Raw genomic sequence first — 20,301 nt, forward strand, 5'->3', positions numbered from 1 at the left:
TATTTTTCTAGTAGTTGTAATAGTTTTCTCTAATCTTAATGCACCAGGTGATCCTCATCGTGCAGGACAGAAGATTCCCTTACATGTTGGCAGTGCATCTAGGCCTGGGAAAACAGGGCTGAAAGCTACTACACCGAGTAAGATAATCTTCCTTGTTGAAAAATAGAAAGTATTGTCTGTGTGTGAATGAATTACAGGTTTTGCAAAAATGTAAATCTGGTTTGTTTGAACCAAGAGACTGTCTTATCTTTAAAAAGCCAAAGAAAAAAGAACCAACAACGAAAACCTGAAACTCCAAAAGGTTACACTGATGTATATCTTCCCACTTCTGTACTTGATTTACCTACTGTATAAATATACATTATGAAACTACTGACTGAGTGCTTTGGTGTCTTCTGGATATAATGCTTACACTTAGAGTTTTTGAAACAACAAAGTGTAGGAAGGTGTACTATGATTCCTGATTCCTACCTGTTTAGTTTTTACTTTCACAATACAGCAGTTGTGATAACAGTTCATCACTTTGTAAGAATACATTCACACTTTTTTTTTTATTACTTGATGGTGGAAGTATTTATCTTTTTCCTTTGACTATGGAATTCTCTAGAGCGTCCACCATGTAACCAATTATGCAGTTCATGTAGATACTGTTCAGTTATCTGTGGGTACCCAAACTTTATTTAGGGGGAAATGTTATAGTCTTTGAGGCCATAACAATAGGTGTTGTAAACTTTCTGCACAGTAGCAACCTTTCTTAAGAGCCTGTCAGATGCATGACTCCTCTTATTTTTGGAACTTCTTAGACTTTAAAAGGTTGCATGAAGCTCACTTCAAGAAAATGGAGTCCATCGCTGATTACATTGAGAGGAAGAAAAAAATGCTTGAGAACTGCAGCAGTTCCCTCAATGAAGCCAAGGTAAGTGCTAACAAATGAAGACATTCATTGTTGCCATATATATTAATCTCCGCAAAGGTTCTCCTTAAAATTCCCTCAGAGCCTCTTTAGAGCAGTTAAGAAGCTGGCCTTGTGCATGTGCAATGGAGTTCTATGATTGGAGTCCTATATAACTAGTTCTATGTAGTTTCTCTGTAGTTCTATGTAGCTTACATATTAATGGTGTATGGGTTATAAACAGTTATAGGAAACAATAAATAATTCGATAACCTTGTGTAAAAATGTAACTCACAATTACTTGTGAAAGGGTCTCTTGGAACTTCTGTTAACAAGCATTTTTGAATTGCTGCGAAACTTAATGAAGGGGATGGGTTGTTTTCCAAAAAAAGCCAGGATTAAACTAAGTTTTCTTTTTGTGCCTTAAGGAATCTTTGTCCAGTGACTACGTATGACTCCTTAGTAGATAACATGTGGTTTCCAGCAGATTCGAGTTAGTGAACGTATGAAACCTGCAAAGAAAGCCTCTTTTTGGGCATGGCATATTTACAAAAGCAACAGCAACGTATCATTGAATAGATGAATGTCAATGGATATACCAAAATATTAACACTGGAACTCCTGAATGTTACATTTCTCTTTTTTTATGGCATACAGTGTATGAACGTGTGCTTAAATGATTTTTGGCAGGTGCTGTTGAAAAAACCTAATCATTTAAGGGCATCAGAAAAAGGCACTTCACATAGTGATTCTAAGGTATATGTTTTCAGACCACTTTAATTGTATAAAATCTTCAGTTTAAAACACTTCCCTCCCATTGCCTTTAAAAGCATAAGAGACTGCATGGTTCTCATACTTACTGTAGTTTCCCTTCTCCATCGAGAAGGCAGCTGAGAAACTTTTAGCAGATTGTGCTAACTCATGATTTGCTTTTCCCTAGAAACACGCCAGTGGCAAAACACTCCTATTCAGCCCCAATCCAGAACGAGGCAGATTCTCTGGCACCTGCACTCCTAGTAACCTTCGACGTTCACCACGCAGTTTGCTGAACACTGGAAGTCAAAGTATTTTGTGTAGAAAATCTTCATTTAATCCTTCTGTTCTCTCAACAACCAAAATGAATGTCAGGTAATAAAAGAACAAAGCTATCTGTCAGTAGTGTAATATGACACACTTAAAATAATAAACACTGACTGTGATTTGACTACTTCATTACTATTCCAGGTATGACCCAGATACAGATAGTTCTATCTTTCAGCCTAGCTTTGTGACAGCTTTAGGCGATACAGTAATGATTTTTATCTCGATTCTGTATTCAGATGTTTGACTGCAGAGGAAACTTGCCTCACTTTCAGCTTTCATTTTGCTAAGCAAACCAAGCCAAATTATTATTCTTTTTCCTCTTACTCCGTAGGCATTCAGTTTTGTCAGCAACTTAATTCAAAGATGGGAGATACTATTAATTCATCTTTGAGATGACTTAACCAGCACTTTACGTAGCATCCCAGGTGAAACTTGCAGTGGGCTTCAGGTACTCTGTACCCACATCACAGCAGGGCTTCGTCTTGTGATCAACTAATATAAGCAGGTTGCTTTTAACAGATGGGAACCAAACCGATCCCAGAAAATCGTCCTGACTCACTAAATAAATGAGCTCATACCTGATGTTATTAAGCCTCATCTTGTTTGCTTTTTAGACATCATGCATGCTTCACTATTCCTATAAAAATGCAATTAATGTGCAATTATGTTAACATCTGCTGAATTTCTGTCATAAATTTTTTAATAGTTTAATAGTGACTTTTCTGGAGTCTTGAACAAAAGCCTTCTTAAGGATTGTATTTTCATTTCTTTATAAGCACTCTTTTGTGCACTTTTCCTTTCAGCAAAAGTCATTGTTTCTACTGTTTTTCTTGGCTTCTAATTGTTGTACTAACACCCACTACTTGAGTTCACTTGGCTTTCTAAAGCAGCTGAAATTCAGATTTAGACATATTGTATTTTATACTTCTCACCCTGCTAATAACAGGTTAATCTTGTGTCTGTTGCGTTCCTTTGCATTCTTCTGATAGCCTTTACTTCCTAACACTTGTATGCAAAGTCCATAATTGCTGGGACTATTTTCTTGGTTTCTGAGTAAATATTGTGCGTGTGGCTTTTTTTTGTACTGAGTTAAGAGTAGAAAATTTGTAATACTGACAAACTCCTAATAATGAATTGTTTACATTATGGGACTTGTAACTTTTGCCATCGAGTTATTTGACTGTTCAGAATTCAAGATTGAATGTCCCTTGAAACATCAAGCTCAGTGCAGATGGCTTTGTTTCTATTTTGAATGTGCTACTTTTGATTTCCCTGCTCTTCTTCCTATTTATCCTATCTGAGTTACACTGTACCACTTTTTTTCTTCCAGTGGGGATGACAACAAATGAAGATAACTCATTCTATCTCTAGTTCTTCGTGTTGCATATTTTTTTCCTCTCTGCTGCAGCCCTACTTGATTCTTTAGCAGTGTGTATAATGAAGCTCTTTCAGAATTTATTTCTATGTCGTTTGTCCAAAAATGTTATGGAATGCAAATGCACATCCGCAAACTTGCTTGAAATACAGTTATCTTCAATGTTGAACTTACTGTTTTTTTCCATATCTTGCAGGCTTTTCAGCTCAGTATCTTTATTGATGAGACTATTAATTCTTAAAAGCTTTTAAATTTATTTCTGTGTGTATATTTACATCTGCAGCACAAAGCTCTTAGTATACAGTTAGCTTATTGCATCCAAATTTATTTGGTCTCCAAAATAACAAGATAGTCAGCTCTTTAAAATTTCTACTATTATTTACAGATGTTAACGATGGTTCACAAACTGGAAATTGTCAAAGTTTGTTTTAGTGCAGTTTGTGTTACCTGTGAATATATTTATGCACCATCAGTTTTATTTTGTATAAGTGCAACACTTTCTCCTTGTTTTCTGTGACACTGCTTGCGTTCCTTGTAGGTGACTTTGTCTTGATTATTTCTAATAACTTCAGGTTCTCTGAAGCCACGAAAGATAATGAGCATAAACGTTCTCTTACTAAGACTCCATCCAGAATGTCTCCATATGTGGAGGAGATCTGCACACCTGATAGCCAGAAGAGCTGTGAGCCCCTAAGTGCAAAAAGCAGCAAGAGAAGCACAAGAAATAATGATCTGCCTGCATTAAAGGGTAAAGTAGATGGTAAATCCTCGTCTTTTCCGCATCGAGACATGTTGTATTGAATGTTTATATAACTTGTGGACCTACACGATATTAGGTTACACATTTTAAATTCATTCACTAATATACGAGTGATTCCTTAGAAGCTGCAGTAGTTAATTCCCTTCAATTTCCAGTTTTTTAATTAACATTCTAGTAGCTAAGACTTAAACACAGAGTAAGTGCAAGGACTTTTGATACTTAGCTACTTTTCTGTAAGTAGCTAATACAGAATGTGAGGGATTGGAAAAAAAAAAAGTTGTGGACCACATAGCGAAAGATTCATATGGAATGTACAGGGAGAAACCTGCATTGAAGACACATTCTTGATGTCTTCTCAGAGGTCTCGTTCCCCTTGTGGGATGGATGCACATCAAGCATCTAGATGTGTTTTAATACAATCTGATATTATCACCTCAGCAACCCTAGTTAGGGTTTTGAATTCTGAACTATCCGTAAGGAAAACAAGTCTTCTGATCACTAGTAATCTGCAGCAGCACAGCTCTGCTAACAGTTGATACCGCAGCATGACCAGGTACATCAGCTTTGAGTTCTTGACCTCTGTCTTCCTGTATGACAGTACGATTTTTGTTGGGATGGTAGCTGGAGGTCCCACTGCTGATATTTTCTTGTCTTTTCTGGTTTATTTCTTCTCCTTAAATGTGGAAATCCACTTTTTTTTTCCCAAACCAACATACAGAGACAAGGAAATAACCAATTTGTTCTGAAGGACTAGAAAAATGCATGGGGCTGTATAGGTATTGCTTAGTCATTTTAGGGAAGTCTGTTTCGGTATCAGAGTTCTTCTTGTAACAGTAAGAATTAGTATCCTGAAAAAATACAAATAAGCTTAGTAAAATAACTGTCAGTGTCTTTCATCCGTAAAAGGAGGTAAGGGGAAAATTTATAGGATCTTGTTTTCAATATACGGTCTGGGGCACCTTAAGGAGCTGAGCTGAAGAAGTAATATGTCTAAACCATAACTTAAACTTCAGCGTAAAATCAGTTTGCATAAGCCATATTACATCTCTGGCTACAGAACTATGCTTACAAGTTTAGTGTAAGTTGCTAAGCAGCATGAAAGACAAAAAATGGTGCGTGCTCTCCTTAGAGTGTGATTGTCCAACCTTTTGACGTGCCTGGGCCACACTGAGTGAAAAGGAAATGTCTTGGGCTGCATATACGTAGATCACTCCAAAAGTAATGCCTCCTATTTAGTTCCATGGAAACTACAGTGGATACAAAGAGCACAGTAACAATGATAGAGCAAATTCTCAGCTACAAAACACTATTTTTCAACATAATCACCACCATTAGCTCTGCATTTTTGCACATGATGAACGAGAACCTGCACGCCATGGTTGTGTGTGAGGGGGAGAAAAGTCTGCACCAGCAGAGGCGATACACTGTCACTGTTGTTGCTGCTGAAATGCACAACTCACTGTGCTCACATCTGCTGTTTGGTCTCCATAAATGTTCAGCAAGCTTCATACGTGTTTCCATGTCAGACATCAGTTCGTCAGACTGCCCCTCTGCTGCCATCTGTCACATAGCAACAACATGCAATGAAATAGTGGTGGGAAGGTCTGGCCTCTACTGCTGTACCACCACCATCTGATGTTATTGGCCAACATAATAAAATAGGAGGCATTACTTTTGGGGCAGCCCTTGTAAAATATATATAGTTAACATGTATAAGAAACAAAACATTTAGATTTTTAATATTAAAACAAAAAATGCTAGCAGAAAATAATGCCAGTGGATATTGTTTTTGAGAAACTAATGCATCAGCCTTGTTCAGTGGCAGAGGCTGTGCTTCCTAGCGAGTTGTCAAAGTGTTCATCAGAGATTTTTGATGGAATTTTACTCTTTCTGTGCTTCATCCTTGAGAACAGTTGTTCACAAATGTGCATACTGCCAAAAAGTGATTACGTGTATAAGACATGATTGTGAAGTAAGAGGTATTTCTGATAAGAGAGCGCTTATAAAAGTCCAGCAGCGAGACATGATCAGAGTTTTGAGTTGAATATCTGATTTCAAACGGAATGGGGAGTTGCAAACTTAGAGATCGCGTATTTATGTTGACTGAAAATGGAAGTGCAGATAGACTAAAAAATTGATAATTTTTGGCAATCCTGAAACTTGTTCTCAAATTCCTTTGTCAAAATGGAAAGCATGGCTACATATCTTTTTGCCGTTCACAGGACAGCGTTTAGCCAATGTATCAAAATGCATGACCTTATTTGTCATCCCTTGAGCTGGCACTGCACTGTACCTTCCCCATGCCCTGGTTTCAGCACAGCAAGGCTTAATAGCGTAATGCTGTTTGGTTGCTGAGTAATGGTGGTGGAGCAGCTGCCATGATGGTGCTGGGTAGGGGGTGGCCCTGTTGTGAGCTCTGCTGGGCTGAGTGAGGCGTGTGGGTTGGACATGCCTGCCTTAGAGCATTCAGGTTGTTGATGACCTGTGGCAACAAGAAGTTTTCTCCCATGTGGACCTCACACAGAAGCTTAATGCATTGCCTCATAACTGAGTCACTTACCTACTTATAGCCCCAGGCTGTTTCTCCCGCATCTACAGAGAGCAGTTACTAAAAAGACGTTGTGTTTTGTGCGCTTCTAGATGTATTTTAACGAAATGTTAGTAAAATGTAAGTTACAATGTGATCAGTGAATCCAGGAATTCCAAACTAACTTGAGAATCATTACATCTGACTTGAGATGTAGCAGATCTGCTGCTTCCCAGAATGCAAAATCAGAGCAAAAAGGTTAGTGTTTTACAGCTTCTGTTCTCCCTAGATCTGAAAGCTGCTTCTTGCCAGTGAGCTGTTTGTAGTTTTGTCTTCAGTGATAGCAGAAGGCAGTGTTTAATGACTCTTTAGTCTTGATAGTTGTCACGTGGTCATCAGACACTTTCCAAGTTGCTATATACACCAATGTTCTTGCTACCATGAGTAAGTACAGTATCTTGATGCCTTTTGTAGTTATTACCCCGTTCAAGTTTGCAGCTCAGTCTGCAGAACCCTCAAGCACGAAGAAGATATTTGATCTCAAAGCAAGTCTTTCAAGGCCGCTTCGGTATCAACCACATAAAGGTACTGTGATCCTGCACTGATCATGTTACTTTTACCAAAATGTTCATATAAGCCATTGAGCAACCTTCCTATCTTGTGGTGTGAATTGTTGTGGGGTTTTTTGACCCTTTTTCTTGATATTTCCACATAGTTTGTGCACTGATATGAAACTTCTACTTTAACTACGTTTTAAGAGCCTCCCTCTCTACTGAAAGAAAAAATCTGTAACAAAAATTTCATAAATAGAGGAGTAAACATTCTTGTATTGCACTGAATATGAGAATATATGGGTAATTCTGTACACAGTAATGCTTGCTTAAAAAGTGCACTTTTGTAGTAGAAGCAAAACATCTGAAGTGTTTGTTGCTTAGAGACTGTTACCTGGAAAACTAGCCATAAGAAATGGTCTGGTGAAACTAATCTATGATGCAGCTGAAGAGGTGTTTTTGTCTTGATGGCAACCAGCCAAGGACAAGCTAGCTAGCATGAAATTCAAATTGAGAAGTTAAGCACCCTGTCACTAAACTGTAGTAATTGAGTACCCTCTCTTTGCCTCTAACTTGTAGGGCGACTAAAACCTTGGGGAGAGATTAAAGAAAATGCTCCTCCAAAGAAGTCTGTCAATAGCAGCATCGCTTCACATAAGAGAGACTACAAACAGCCACATCTCCAGACAAGGTTAGTACAACACTAGCTTTTTATGAATAGTGTCATTTAAAATAATGTGATGACTCACTTCTCTCTTTTTGCATTAAAATACACAGTTTAGGAAAGAATACCTTTCATATTCATTTTGTAGTTCAATACCTATCTAGCAGTTAAGACTCTGATAAGACTGCATTCTGTGAAAAGCTATCAATTCCAGCACTTGGAGATTTATCTCAAAAGAAACTGTGGATATTGATGAATTGCTTCCTTGAGTGTTAGATCTGTACATCTAAGCATTTCAACTGAATGTAAACATGCAGCCTAAATTGAACGTTCTCTTTCCCACAGCTAACGTAGCACATTGTTTAAACAGATATTAAGCCTTTAGTCAACTTCATATTCCCTAGGTTGCTTCTATTTCTGCTCTTACTGTAATCTGAAATGGTCTCTCTTTTTCTTTCTCCTGCAGGGAAGACAGGCGGGAGAAGCACGAGCAGGAGAGAAAAAAGAAAAAAGCTCAGGCTCTTGGTAACCGTAGAGGACTATCTATGGGTTAGGTAAACTCAGAAATATCTAGGATCTCACTTGTAAATACTGTTTCTCTCATGTAAATATTTGTGCTGTCTTTGCTTTAGCGTATGCGTCAGGTTGTTTATTAGCTAGTAGAATCCAGACATGATTGAGTAAGACCTTATAGTGCATCTGAGCATAATATTTTACGGATCGGCTTCTAAGCTCTTAAATGTTTAGAACTCTCATCTCATTGGAGAACTCTCTCTAGTTGTGGAACCCTCTCTAGCTGGTTATCGATATTTTCTAACATCGCTATATATCTAATGTAACTAAAAGATGTTAAAGGAGAAAATGCAAGTAGGAAAGAGGATGCTCATGGAGCCTCCTAATGACCTGGTGCAGACTTGGCCAGAATGTCTTTGTTACCCACTAGAATGCATAGTTTGGATTGTAAGCTTCAAAACATTCCACTGGTAAATTAAAAGAATTGAGACATCTGCTTGCCCTGTTCTCCAAGTGGATCTTTACAACCTGTAGCAACTGTTCAGCGCGTCCAGCTGTAGATCTGTGAAACGGTAGGGAATCTCCAGGAGAAGAAATATGCATGCTTTCTGGAAATCTACTAAGTTTACAGAAAACTACAAGGAATAGCAGAATTGTGAAATACTTTTTTTAACAAGGTCACAATTGAAAAGTGGCTTTACAAATTAGTACTGGATGCTTTGATCAGTTATGGTTGGGCTTGGTCCTTTCTACAACAAACAGATGATTTAAAGAAAAAAAACAGTACTTGAAAGATGTTAAAAAGAGTGATGAGACACTCAATGCCTTAAATGCAAAAACCAATGTTATTAAAAAAAAATGCACAGAAAAGCTATTTGGATGTGTTATGGATGAAACGGTGACTGGAAAGATAACTCAGCAGTTGTAATCTCAGCAAATACTAGTACTTCAATAATACTAAATGCTAGTGAGCAAATACTTCAGTGACTTCAGTGCTGTCATATGAAATGCTGAAATGTCCAGCTCAATTTTTTTATAAAACAGATGGGGGGGGAAATAAACATTTTGTAATTTTCTTGTTTATCACTGGTTATCTATTGTGACTACCTCTAACTACCTCCTTAGTGGAGCACTAGTTCTGTCCGCACATGACTCAATATCTTTGAAGTAATTTGCTCTTGTACTGATTTGCCCACCTATTCTTACTTGAATGCGTTGTGATACCATGACAAAGGATAAACCTTGCCCCTTTTCTGCTCTTAATCCAAATCTGTGCAGGAGGGAATTGGTGATGCAAGATGGTGTCAGCTTCCTTTGTTGTGGTCTCTTCCATATAAAACAGCTAGGCTTAGTATTTTTAAGGCAAATTTAAGCAATGAGAGGACACTAAATGTCGAGGCTTTGATTAGACTGTTTGTGATATCTGAAACTAAATTATTCAGCAATTGTTCTTTAAAGTGTTTCTTAAATTACTGAGAACAACAGGAAAAAAGGGGTTGGGGAACTGAGCATTTGCCTCGCCACTTGAGGCTGTGCCTCTTTCTGCAACACAGCTAAGTTAAGCTAACAGCACACATCAGAAAAGCATCATCTGCTCTTACTGGGACATAGGCGGGGGTAACTGGTAATCAAGCTGAGGTGCATTTCTAGGGAGTTGACAGTGATGGGGTTTCTCCCTGCCCTCACTGGAGCCTTACTTCTGTTTGACAGCTTACTGCTTTGCAGCTCTTATCACCCATGGCTCTAAAATAAGAGCTAAATCCACTTCAGCGCTACTGGTTCACTCTTGGCACCAGCAGATTTTTCTTCTAGCTCCTTACAGGTGCCAGAAATTAAAGTCTGGCATACTTCAGGTCCTGTCCTTTGTAAATGTCAGAAGCTGTGACACACTTAAGCAGTATTATCACTGTATTAATTCATACCATAACATCTTCAGTTAAAAGCTATGGAGTTCAACTGCTTTGCAACCCTATAAACAAGGTATTAGTAAATCAAACTGAGTACAAAAAAACAACGCTGCATTAACAAAATACTTTTATTTCCCTAAAAATCAGGACAAAAGTCAAAATGTACCCAGACAGCAGTTAATACAGGCTAAGCATGTACTGTAGCTCTCCTTAAGCTGTGTTCCAGTTCCTGGAGGTATAAGCTCTCAGCCTCTTGTTGGCAACTTGACTATGTTAACAGTGTCAGTCTAGTCAGATTGAGTCAATTCTTCATCCACTCAACATTTAATGGTTACATGTTTACACTGTTATAACAACTTGAAGGATGTTCTCCCACTTTTTATGTATTTTATAAAAATTAAGCAGCTGAAGAATGTCCCAAAGGACACAAGACCAACTCAGATCCGAGGATTCCTTTCATATGTTTCATAGGCAAATTCTTCCATGTGAGCTCTATCATTCAGCAGGCCAATGAAATCAATCTCCAGTTGGAACGGACCATCTACTTTATCTCCCAGTGTGAATCCAAGGGTACTAATCTAATAAAGAGATGCATACATTAGAATACATCTTAAAATAATGTTACAGCCAATATCTAGCACTTCCACATCTTACGAGTAGTTCACAACCGTTCACTTTAAAAGAGTGGTATCTGCTCAAAATGCAGCAGTATCTCCCAAGGTCCGAATGCTTTACTACCAACGTTTTCAATACAGAATCCAATGGGATTCACAGTTGCTTTTCTACCATTAAGTTGAACCATGTATTGAAAATGGCCTGGGATTTTCATCCTCTGAGGTCTGAATATTGCCAGTTTGGTCATGACTAGGTGAGCAAACATACTTCTATCACACTTATTTTTTTAAACAGTTCTAATGCGAACAGGAATCACAAACAGAATGTAATTAAGGACAGAAGGAACTTCCATTCCAGAGCAAGGCAGAAGCCCGGTATCATGTAAAAGTGCCCCAAAACATTTTAAAAAACACAAAACTGTTACTGAGTTTTATATCGCATGCTGAGTTATTTGCTACATTTTCCACGTAGAATAGCACTTTTGAAAAGATTATCCCTTGTTCCTGCTCCATTGCTAACTCCTCGGATCAATTCTAGGGTTTCAACTGCTTTATCTTCCCCAGAAGTGAGCTCTGGGGAAGTCAGCCCCTTGGCTTGTGGAGGCTACAGAAGTTTCAAAGCTTTCTGTTACAGGTGACTGCAGGAGTCACCTAAACTCTGTTTTCTGAAGAATTTATCCCTTCATAAGCCCCAGATACATTGCCTGTGATATATGCCTACTTTTATTATTTTTGGCAGTACTGTGCCAACTTGCATTTTAGATTTCTCAGTCACTTTGATCTTTCCTTAAAAAAAAAAAAGTTTATTTTGAAACAGCCAAGTTATCTAAATCTCTTAAAAATATCTTTGGAGCTACTTTGAAGTAAATTGACACTGCGATCACAAAGTAGGATAATTTACATGCAAAGGTATGCACGCAAGAATAAGTACCTTAAAACAAGAGACCCTTGAATTTTAAATTTAAAAACACTGAATATCCCAAGGATTTCAAAATCACCTATATAACAACAATACAATCTCAAAGTATGTTTCTGACAGATTAAGCCTACAGAAAACTTGCCTTGTCTAACCAGATAGGATGTTGGTCATCCTGTACTCTTCCTCGACTGGACAGAAAGAATTTGGAGAACGGAATCTGACAGCAGAAACAAAAGAAAATAAGACTTCAGTGTCACTAGTATATAGAATAAAACCTCAAGGGAAAAAAAACAACAACAAACCTGCCTTAGAAAATGAAATAAAACCAAGTCTAGTACCAGCACTCCAGGGTCCAAAGAATCAGCAAAGAGAAGCAGGCCACTCATTAGCCATGTGCTGCCAGGCCCAGACCCATGCTGCCCTGTGGCAGCTGTTTTTAGCTGTCACGCTGGATTCTGTGCAAGCTGGGGCACAGGAGAGGCTGAAGCACGGAAGATGGCTGTTCACATCTAGAATATCTCCTTCTGATAATGTGTCAGCATAAACAAAGTAATGAAAAGTCTAGGATGCATTATAAGCCCACTGACAGCTCACCTACGTCCAGTCTGCGTATTTCGTACTGCAAATTTAATTCAAAGACATCAACGTTCTAGCAAAACAGTTCACAAAAATGTAACAATGATTTGAACTTGGTGGGAACAAGAAAGAGGAGGGCTGTGATAAGAGACAGGAGACAAGAACTGGTTGGTGTGGGTGAGGAACACATGTAGGCCAGCAGTGACACAATTCAGTTTCCTCAGAAAAGAGCTGAAACCCTCACTTCTCGCCGATGTTACTGCATGTCACAGATTCAAAGGCTGTGACTAACAACCCACACACCTCTCAGGCTCCAGCTGACTCCAAGTTTGGCAAACCATGTTGCAGGGTACAAATCTGACACCAGTCTATTCCATTTATTATCACAGATAAAATGGTTATTGCATAGAAAGTTCCTGGCGATGCCTGCAAAGCTCCAATAGCTGCATCTATTCAGTGCATGCTCTGACCACCCACTGTATAAGCTGAGTGTGCACCCTGCCTGGCTGCTTGTTCTGTTTTCCACTGTTAAGAAAAGACCCTCAGGCTTCGAGATAATCATGGATACAGAATGGCAGATGCTCCCGAGCCCCAGCATTGACATGTGTGAAACAAGTGGGATATTCTGGTTTTGGAGGCTTTTTTGTTAGTCTGTACTAATGAGGCCTCAGGTCATTAAGCCAATTTCAGATAGTAGTAGAATTTGTGTTTGTTTTTTTTTTTTTAAATTACATTTAAGTATATACATACATTTGTCATAATGTAGGTGTTACAGTACACATAATCCCATACTATAGTATGGGATACAGTATAATATATATTATATATAGTATCAGCCCAGTTCAAATGTCTGCCTCCTGTAACAGCAAACAACAGACATTTAGGGAAACACATGGTAGATTATTTAAAATACTTAATAGATAACAACATATTAATATATTACTTAATATATTATTTAATTTTCACAGTTTACGCTCCCACAATCCAGGAAGTTACAACACTGGGAATTTCCAAGCCAAAGGGATGTGTTTGTGTGGGAATACACCACAGATACATGGTTAACATTGCTGAATGGGCTAAGTATTTAAACTGCAAAAAATGATGATTGCTGAAAGAATTCTCATTCCACAAAGCCACAGCTACGGCCCTTGAACAGTCTTTGCTTCAGGAATGTCTAGAACAGCACTTTTTTAGAAGAGTTATTTTCAGATTTACCAAAAGACTAATTCGTTTACCCTTATTTCCTCCCAGTATGGTCCTCCTCGGGTGAACATGAAGTAGTTGTACAGGTCATCCTTTTGATGGGAGAAGTAAGGGTCCGTATAAATGTTCACCATCCAAGGTCTGCCATCGCCACGGACACGTAAATACAGGCTGTTGAAGTTTGACCAGTCATAATACTTCTTCCTAGCAAAAGATCCCTACAAATATTAATAAATAAAATTAGCCCTCTTTCATACTTAAAGGGAAATCTTCATTATGAGGAACAAAGTGCTACTGCTGGCATTACTGCCCTTGTTCTCACTGCAAATAACATCTAACGTGATACAGTGAAAACGGGGTTCCTTTTTTATCACACCAGTCACTCATCTCAACGAATTTCCTTCAGCACTATAGGAGAGCCCACAAAATGCAGTATCACCACCCTGAAGATCCATGCATTAATGGTAAACCTCATACTATGAGAAAGACTTATCTCCTAGGACCAAATCCCCTCCTGGGCAAGAACACAAATGCTCCAATGGCAGACCAGGCCCGTAGTTAAGTTTAATATTCTGTGGTTAGCACTAGTCTACTCAGAAGAGGTTACAAGAAATGTGGGATAATTTGTCCCCTCTGGTAGCTTACTTTCTTTATTGAAGACAAACATGTACAGTAAAAGCACTTAGACATTTTCCAACAGTTTTTGTTATTAATGTGCACAATGATCCGGGTTACAAGCACATTCAATCCTCAAATTGTATTCTCCAAAGACCTTCAAAGTCCCAAAGTTGTGGTTTGCATGCTGACAGATCCAATAACCTCTGCAGAATGTTAATGAGGTCACCAGAGAAGAGGGTGTCATCAGGGATATTCTTGGCCAGAATTGCTCAAACCAAACCAAAATTTGCACCAAAAATCCAGGTTTCTCCTTAACTTCACAGCATTACTACAGTTACCTATTAGCCTTCATTTAAAAGCTCATGATCAGTAGACAATCAACACATTAATACAAATACTGTGGCTACTTGATTTTACGGTCTTGCCGATTTTGACCCTTCGTACTTCAATAAAGAAGGGCCTTTCTATTTATGCCTTCATCCTCTGATCTCAAGTTGTATTACAAAGATGGACTGACAGACACTTTGCTACTTCAAAACTAGGAGAAGAAAGCTTGAGTCACATTTGCACAAGGCAGGAGCAATCCTAAGAATTTAACCCCAATGAGATTTGACTTCCTGCCCCCGTCCCCTGAGCTGGCATCACCAATTTAATCGGCGTTCATCTGCCTATCATTTGCCTGTTGATTTTGCTTGCTTACACTCTCTGCTCTCCAAGCGTACATATCAGAAAAGACTTTTAGCTGTTTACTCGTGCTAAGTCATAAACAATAGAACAGACTAAAAAAGTTTCTTGCAATACGCTGTATCAAAGCGTTATTTTCTTTTTAAAGATGTTTAAATAAAAGGAATGAAATAATCAGTACAATAGAAGCCATACGCTTACATTTTGTTCAATTCAGAATTATCAAATGCTTGTCTCTTGCTTTTTCTGATACACAGTAGGAGTAAGACTTTTAGAAAAACATTTCAATGCATTATTTTCCTGCGAGGAAAAGAAAGACAAACTCGCCTAACCCAAGTTTGATAAATAGGCCCAGTTAAAGCCCAGCAGATTTGTCCTTATGACACTTGCAATGAACTTCAAATTCAGACACTCATCTATTTTAATCATACCGATTTCAGAGTTCACTACAAATCTCTCATTTGTGAGGAGGCTGCAAACAGGGCTGTCTTAATGAGCCATGTCCTACAGCACATTAGCAAACGATCAAACGCGTGTTATTCCTTTTCTAAGAAAGGAGAAAAGCAGATTAAGACTTTTCTTTCCCAGTAAGACTTTCTGAGTAAGCTCCTTCCAGGTCACAGGATACAGAAGCAACTACATCTATGCAAACGGAGTATCTAATAATCCTGAAGGTGATCAGTTACAACCACAGTAAACAACAGTGCGCTTGTCATCACTGGAATTACAGGAAATCACTCAAATAACAGATGCTGTACTTACCACTGGTGGTTTGGCTCTCATACTACAATATCCACTGTATTTCGTCTCCCCATCGCGAGGTACTTCAGTATTGAGTATTCCATACAGCATAGCACCCTGGTTGTTCCTACCCAATTTCAGGTAAACTTCACTTTTCCCTCCAATCTCTACATCGGAGGAAATAACCCATTTATTTAAATCTTCCTGGCTCCGAAACTCCCATATCACCTTTGTCTGTTCCAGCAGGTACTGACTGAATGAACGGCCTTCAGGTCCTACGAGGTGATCTTTGGTCTCCTTCTTCAGCAAGCTTAGCTGAGTCTTTAAAGCATCAATGCCCTTCTTAAAGCTGAAATCAATGTTTCGCCAAGATGGTGTAACCTCAGGCTGTGACCCTGGCCTCCTGTAACTGCTGTAACATTTTGACATGGAATCAGCGAGGAAAGTTCCAAGCAAAGGTTGCAAAACTTGGGGTCTGCAGCATCTACCACGTAAGCATGCGCTGTGCAGCAGTGCAACAGCCAGAGCCATGCTGGTGAAGACGAAGGATTTGCTTCCAGCAAGGCAACTTATGGGTTTGAAATTAATTTAGCAGCCAAATTAGTATCCAGAAGTATCTTGCTTTCGTTACTGCAGTTAACCTCCACCTTCAATGAAAAGGAGAAAAGAAAAATTCAAGTTTTACAAGCACTGGGTGCATATTTTTTTAAAGGGATATTAATTAGAAATCCAAGCCATTGGGAAAGAAAGGAATAACAACTAATGCCAAGTATGACACTTCCTCGGTCCTCTGGTTTGTTTACATATTTCTGCCCCGTGATGTGAAATACTCACGAAAATACAAAATTATCAAATATACTGAATAAAAAGCAAAGAGTAGAAAAAAGCTATTCCTGTTAATCCCTTTCACCATACGTACGTTTGGGTATTCTCGAGCAACAGCAGCAACAACCACCTCAGGAAAAACATTCCTCAAAGAGGACATCCATTAAGGCCGCGACCCTCCGTGCCGCCCGGGCCCGGGACGGATCGCTCGGCACAGAGCTCCAGCCCGCCGCCGGCCGCGGCCCTCCCCGAGCCATGCCGCAGGGGCGGGCCCGGCCGTTACAAACCGCGGTTTCACACACACCCGCTCCCAACCGCTCCTCTCACCGGACCTCACCTCAGCAGCCCGCCGGTATAGCGGCTCCTCAGCGCTTCCGGGCCCGGCGGGGAACGCGCTCCGCGCCGCGCAGGTTCCGCCGGCGGCAGCGGCCGAGCGCCCCAACGGCGCAGAGGGACTGAGACGCCCTCCCCCGTGTCTCTGCGTTTAACGAGGAACGGCGCGGAGGAGATGGCTGCTTGGGAGGAACGCGGAGGCGCGGTGCGCTGGCTGAGCACGAGGGACAACCGAGGAAGCGCCCTCAGCGAGAAGCCCCAGCCCCCGACGAGAGAAAGGCGCGCAGACCGCCATCGCGCCCCTCTCCTCACGGGCGGTGGCGGCAGTGGCCCCGCCCTCCTTCCCGCCCCGGCGCCGTGCGCATGCGTGGTGCCCTTTGTGTCCCGGTCGGGCGGGCGGCGCGGGGCAGGCCGGGCCGCTCGGAGCGCCGCGCCGCCGCCGGCGGAGAGGGACGCGGGGAAGCGGCCTCCGCCATGGTGAAGAAGCGGAAAGGCCGCGTCCTCATCGACTCCGACACCGAGGACAGCGGCAGCGAGGAGAACCTGGACCAGGTGCGCGGGGAGGCCCGGCCTGGGCCCTCCGGCCCGCGCGGGGCTGGGCGCCGCCATCCCTCCTTCCTCCCCTCGGCCCGGCCGGGATGCGGCCCCCGCGGGGGCTCCGCGGAGAGACCTCGCGGCGCCGCTTCAGCCCGCCCTGCCCGGCCGCGCCGGGGGCCGCGGGGCCCGGGGCCGCGGGGATGCGCGTGGGTCCGGCCCTCGGGCTCCTGAGGCGCGGGTAGGGGGCCCGGCGGCGGGCAACACCGGGGGACTGAGGGCGCGGGGAGCCGCGCTGCGCCGCCCGCCCCGCCGGGAGCAACGTGCCCGGCCGCACCGCCGGTCCTAGGGCGGCCGATCCCGGGAACTACGAGCGGGTGCTCTCTCCCGGGCCCTGCCGGGCGGGCTGTGCCGGTGGGATCTGCTGGGAGAATGTGGCCTGGGCAAGCGTGCGCTGCCGTCGGGGCACCTCCTGGAGCTCGGAGTGCGGTGTGGGCCATCGCGGTGTAGGCATCTCAGGGCTGCCGGCGGGGATGTGGCCCTCTCTGGAGGGTCCTTCTTCCCAACTCTTCAGCTCTCAGGGCAGCAGGTGCTGACAGGTGGTAAATAAAGGCGTTGTAGGGGAAGTGTGGTGTATCTTCTATGGCGACCCTTGTTCTGTGGAGAAGTTTGGCTGGTTTCACGTGCTGGAGACTACATGGCTGTTTAATTTGTATGCTGGACCTTTTGAGTTTTTAATAGAGAAGCTGTTGCTACATTGCAAATAAATAACACCACCCTCAAATGCTCAGAAATGTTTTTGCAGCTTAGGGCTGCAAATTGGAGACCCCTTTAGACAAACATACCATAGTAAAGCCTGCCGTGATCGTTCTGATCTTGCTGCCCTCTAAAGCTGTCAGCTTCCCACTCTGCTGTAATAATTCTGTAGTTGCTTCAGAACCTGAAAACAGGAGGAGCGGGTCTAACCCTAGCATGGATCAGGTGAGCAGAGTGACGGTGGAGCAATAACGGCATGGCACGGTTCTGTTACTTGCTAGGAGTGTGTATCTGCAGCTTTATTTGAGTGCTGATTGGTGGTGACACCTAAGCTGCCTGCCTTTGCTTCGTCCCCTGAGGAGTTGTGCACAGCAGGGATATGCATGTGCAAGGGTGGAAACTGCAGCAGCAGGGCTGTTCCTGAAGTGAGATGTTAAGGATGAGTGTATGCTGAGTGGGGCCCCTATTGGTTAAATGTTTGACAGCTTTCCTTAGTGAGCTGGGCTGATTGAGTCAAAGTAGTAGGAGCCTTTCTCATGTGCTATCATAGAAATTGGAAAGAGCAGGGCTAGAAAGAAAGAAAGCAAATTGCTTGGAATAAAGGCGGCAGTAAATGTGAACACCAAGGTATCAGGATGGAAGGTAATCTATGTTGAAGTACTACTTAGAGACAGTTGTCAGAGGTGATGTCTAGAAAATGATTTTAGAAAGCACCAGGCGCTTCCTAAAGAGAGTTGCTTATTCTATAAATGCATTCTGTTGGTGTTGGATGTCGTCTTCAGAAAAGGGTTTGTGAAGTGCCATTGCTAACTTTATTGTTAAAAGCCTGGGCCGTCAGTTTCAGCAATGTTTATGTTCTCATTTGAGGTACTAAACTCTAATCCATTCGCTGTGGAGATAATCTTCCAGTTGTGAAACTAATTCAAACCCATATTGTCTTCCCAAGCCTGCAGAAGTTGGTGTGGCTTTATTTTTACTCACCACTAAGATTCATCAGCCCCAGAGCAATGCTTTTAATAACAAATTATTTGTCATGGACTACAAAGACAGTACTGCAGCTTCAGAAATAATTGTTTTGAATTACTGCTTCTGTCATCTGAACAATCTGTGTACAGCAGATGATGAGTTTACTTGTGAGCTGTTAGTTCTTCGTGATGACCTGTGTGGCTTTTGGGGTTGCTTCACAGCTTTGAGCTTGGTGCCTGCTCTGTGTATATCCACTGCTTTTAGTGCATTCCATGGTACCTAAGAACAGTGAAAAGGAGTTGAACAGTCCCCCAAAAAGCATCAGCCGTGATATATCTCCTTTATAACATGTATGGTTGCAGATGTCTTTAAAAATAAAAGGGAAGAAGAATGACCTGCTCAAGCATTTATTGCACTAGACTCTCTAGTGGCATTTGACTTTTGGGGTTAATGCTGTGCAATGTAATTAGGGTTTTCTAAATTTTTACCTGATCTAAATACCACGGACCTGAAGGTAATTTATTTGGTCTTGTTTATATCAAGAAAGTGATGGTGATAATATTTACTACTTAGGGCTTTTGAAATCCTTTTGTAACATTCAGCTGTGTTAAAATTCTGTATGTATATGTGTATTCATGAAACCTGAGTAGACTTTGTTCCCCAGTTAGCAGGGATAATCCTGTTACTGGGATGCACTCAAATATCATAGAGTTGGTAGGCGTGCTCTGACCTAGATTGGTAAAACTAATTATGACATTTAAAATCAATGTGTGTTTTTTCCTCACCAGGAGCTCTTGTCATTGGCCAAAAGGAAACGCAGTGACTCTGAGGAAAAGGAGCCACCAACGAGCAAACCTACAGCGTCTTCAGACTCTGAGACATCAGACAGTGACGATGAGGTGAGTTTGTCATGTTGGCAGTGAGCTTCTGATGGGTTATTTGTCCAACTCTACCTCTGCAGCGAAAGTATTTGTCACATGGTGCATTTAGCTTGCTTATTTTATAAAGTGGGATAGGTTATTGGTGGAACTGATAGAGAGCCATTTAGCCCAGAGGATATGTACTCAGAAAGTCTTATCTTTCTTGTAAGTAATGAGCTTAGAATTGTAACTGTACACAAAATAGTATGAATGTGGTAAGGCTGACTGCCTGTTTAATCGTATGTTCATATGGTCTGAATGGTTCTGTGACCTGTCTCCTTAAATCTACTGTTTTTCCCGTGTACTGCTTGTGGTTGATGTAATAATGAAGTAGCTGAAG

At 41.4% G+C, this 20,301-nt stretch overlaps 3 protein-coding genes across 8 annotated transcripts in view; 2 read left to right on the plus strand and 1 right to left on the minus strand.

Annotated features, from left to right (window-relative positions):
• Window positions 1–9,612, plus strand: part of NUSAP1 (nucleolar and spindle associated protein 1) — a 14,329-nt gene extending 4,717 nt beyond the window's left edge. Inside the window, exons 5-12 of one of the 4 annotated variants that reach the window (XM_021403675.1) lie at window positions 48–137; window positions 804–916; window positions 1,583–1,648; window positions 1,833–2,020; window positions 3,923–4,110; window positions 7,112–7,222; window positions 7,768–7,879; window positions 8,319–9,612. In XM_021403675.1, the coding sequence (XP_021259350.1) occupies window positions 48–137; window positions 804–916; window positions 1,583–1,648; window positions 1,833–2,020; window positions 3,923–4,110; window positions 7,112–7,222; window positions 7,768–7,879; window positions 8,319–8,406 (956 nt within the window). In that variant the 3' untranslated portion in view covers window positions 8,407–9,612. The remainder of the gene's footprint in view (window positions 1–47; window positions 138–803; window positions 917–1,582; window positions 1,649–1,832; window positions 2,021–3,922; window positions 4,111–7,111; window positions 7,223–7,767; window positions 7,880–8,318) is intronic. The other 3 variants (XM_021403676.1, XM_021403677.1, XM_021403678.1) reach the window with 3 other exon arrangements.
• On the minus strand, window positions 10,382–17,113 carry NDUFAF1 (NADH:ubiquinone oxidoreductase complex assembly factor 1). Of its 3 annotated transcripts, none has more exons than XM_021403690.1 (5): window positions 16,790–17,110; window positions 15,649–16,274; window positions 13,617–13,802; window positions 11,948–12,022; window positions 10,382–10,850 (listed from the first exon to the last, which is right to left on the minus strand). In XM_021403690.1, exons 2-5 carry the CDS (start codon window positions 16,156–16,158, stop codon window positions 10,710–10,712), a joined length of 912 nt encoding a protein of 303 aa, XP_021259365.1. In that variant the 5' UTR covers window positions 16,159–16,274; window positions 16,790–17,110; the 3' UTR covers window positions 10,382–10,709. The 3 variants fall into 3 exon arrangements, with proteins under 3 accessions (XP_021259365.1, XP_021259366.1, XP_021259367.1); XM_021403691.1 differs by lacking the exon at window positions 16,790–17,110 and adding an exon at window positions 16,547–16,783; XM_021403692.1 differs by lacking the exon at window positions 11,948–12,022 and having other exon boundaries at window positions 16,790–17,113.
• The window catches only part of RTF1 (RTF1 homolog, Paf1/RNA polymerase II complex component), a 29,396-nt gene continuing 26,222 nt past the window's right edge, over window positions 17,128–20,301 (plus strand). Inside the window, exons 1-2 of the mRNA XM_021403674.1 lie at window positions 17,128–17,337; window positions 19,830–19,940. Of these exons, the coding sequence (XP_021259349.1) occupies window positions 17,149–17,337; window positions 19,830–19,940 (300 nt within the window). The 5' untranslated portion in view covers window positions 17,128–17,148. The remainder of the gene's footprint in view (window positions 17,338–19,829; window positions 19,941–20,301) is intronic.

This window comes from Numida meleagris, chromosome 6, assembly GCF_002078875.1.
Source record: "Numida meleagris isolate 19003 breed g44 Domestic line chromosome 6, NumMel1.0, whole genome shotgun sequence".
NCBI classification, from domain to species: domain Eukaryota; kingdom Metazoa; phylum Chordata; class Aves; order Galliformes; family Numididae; genus Numida; species Numida meleagris.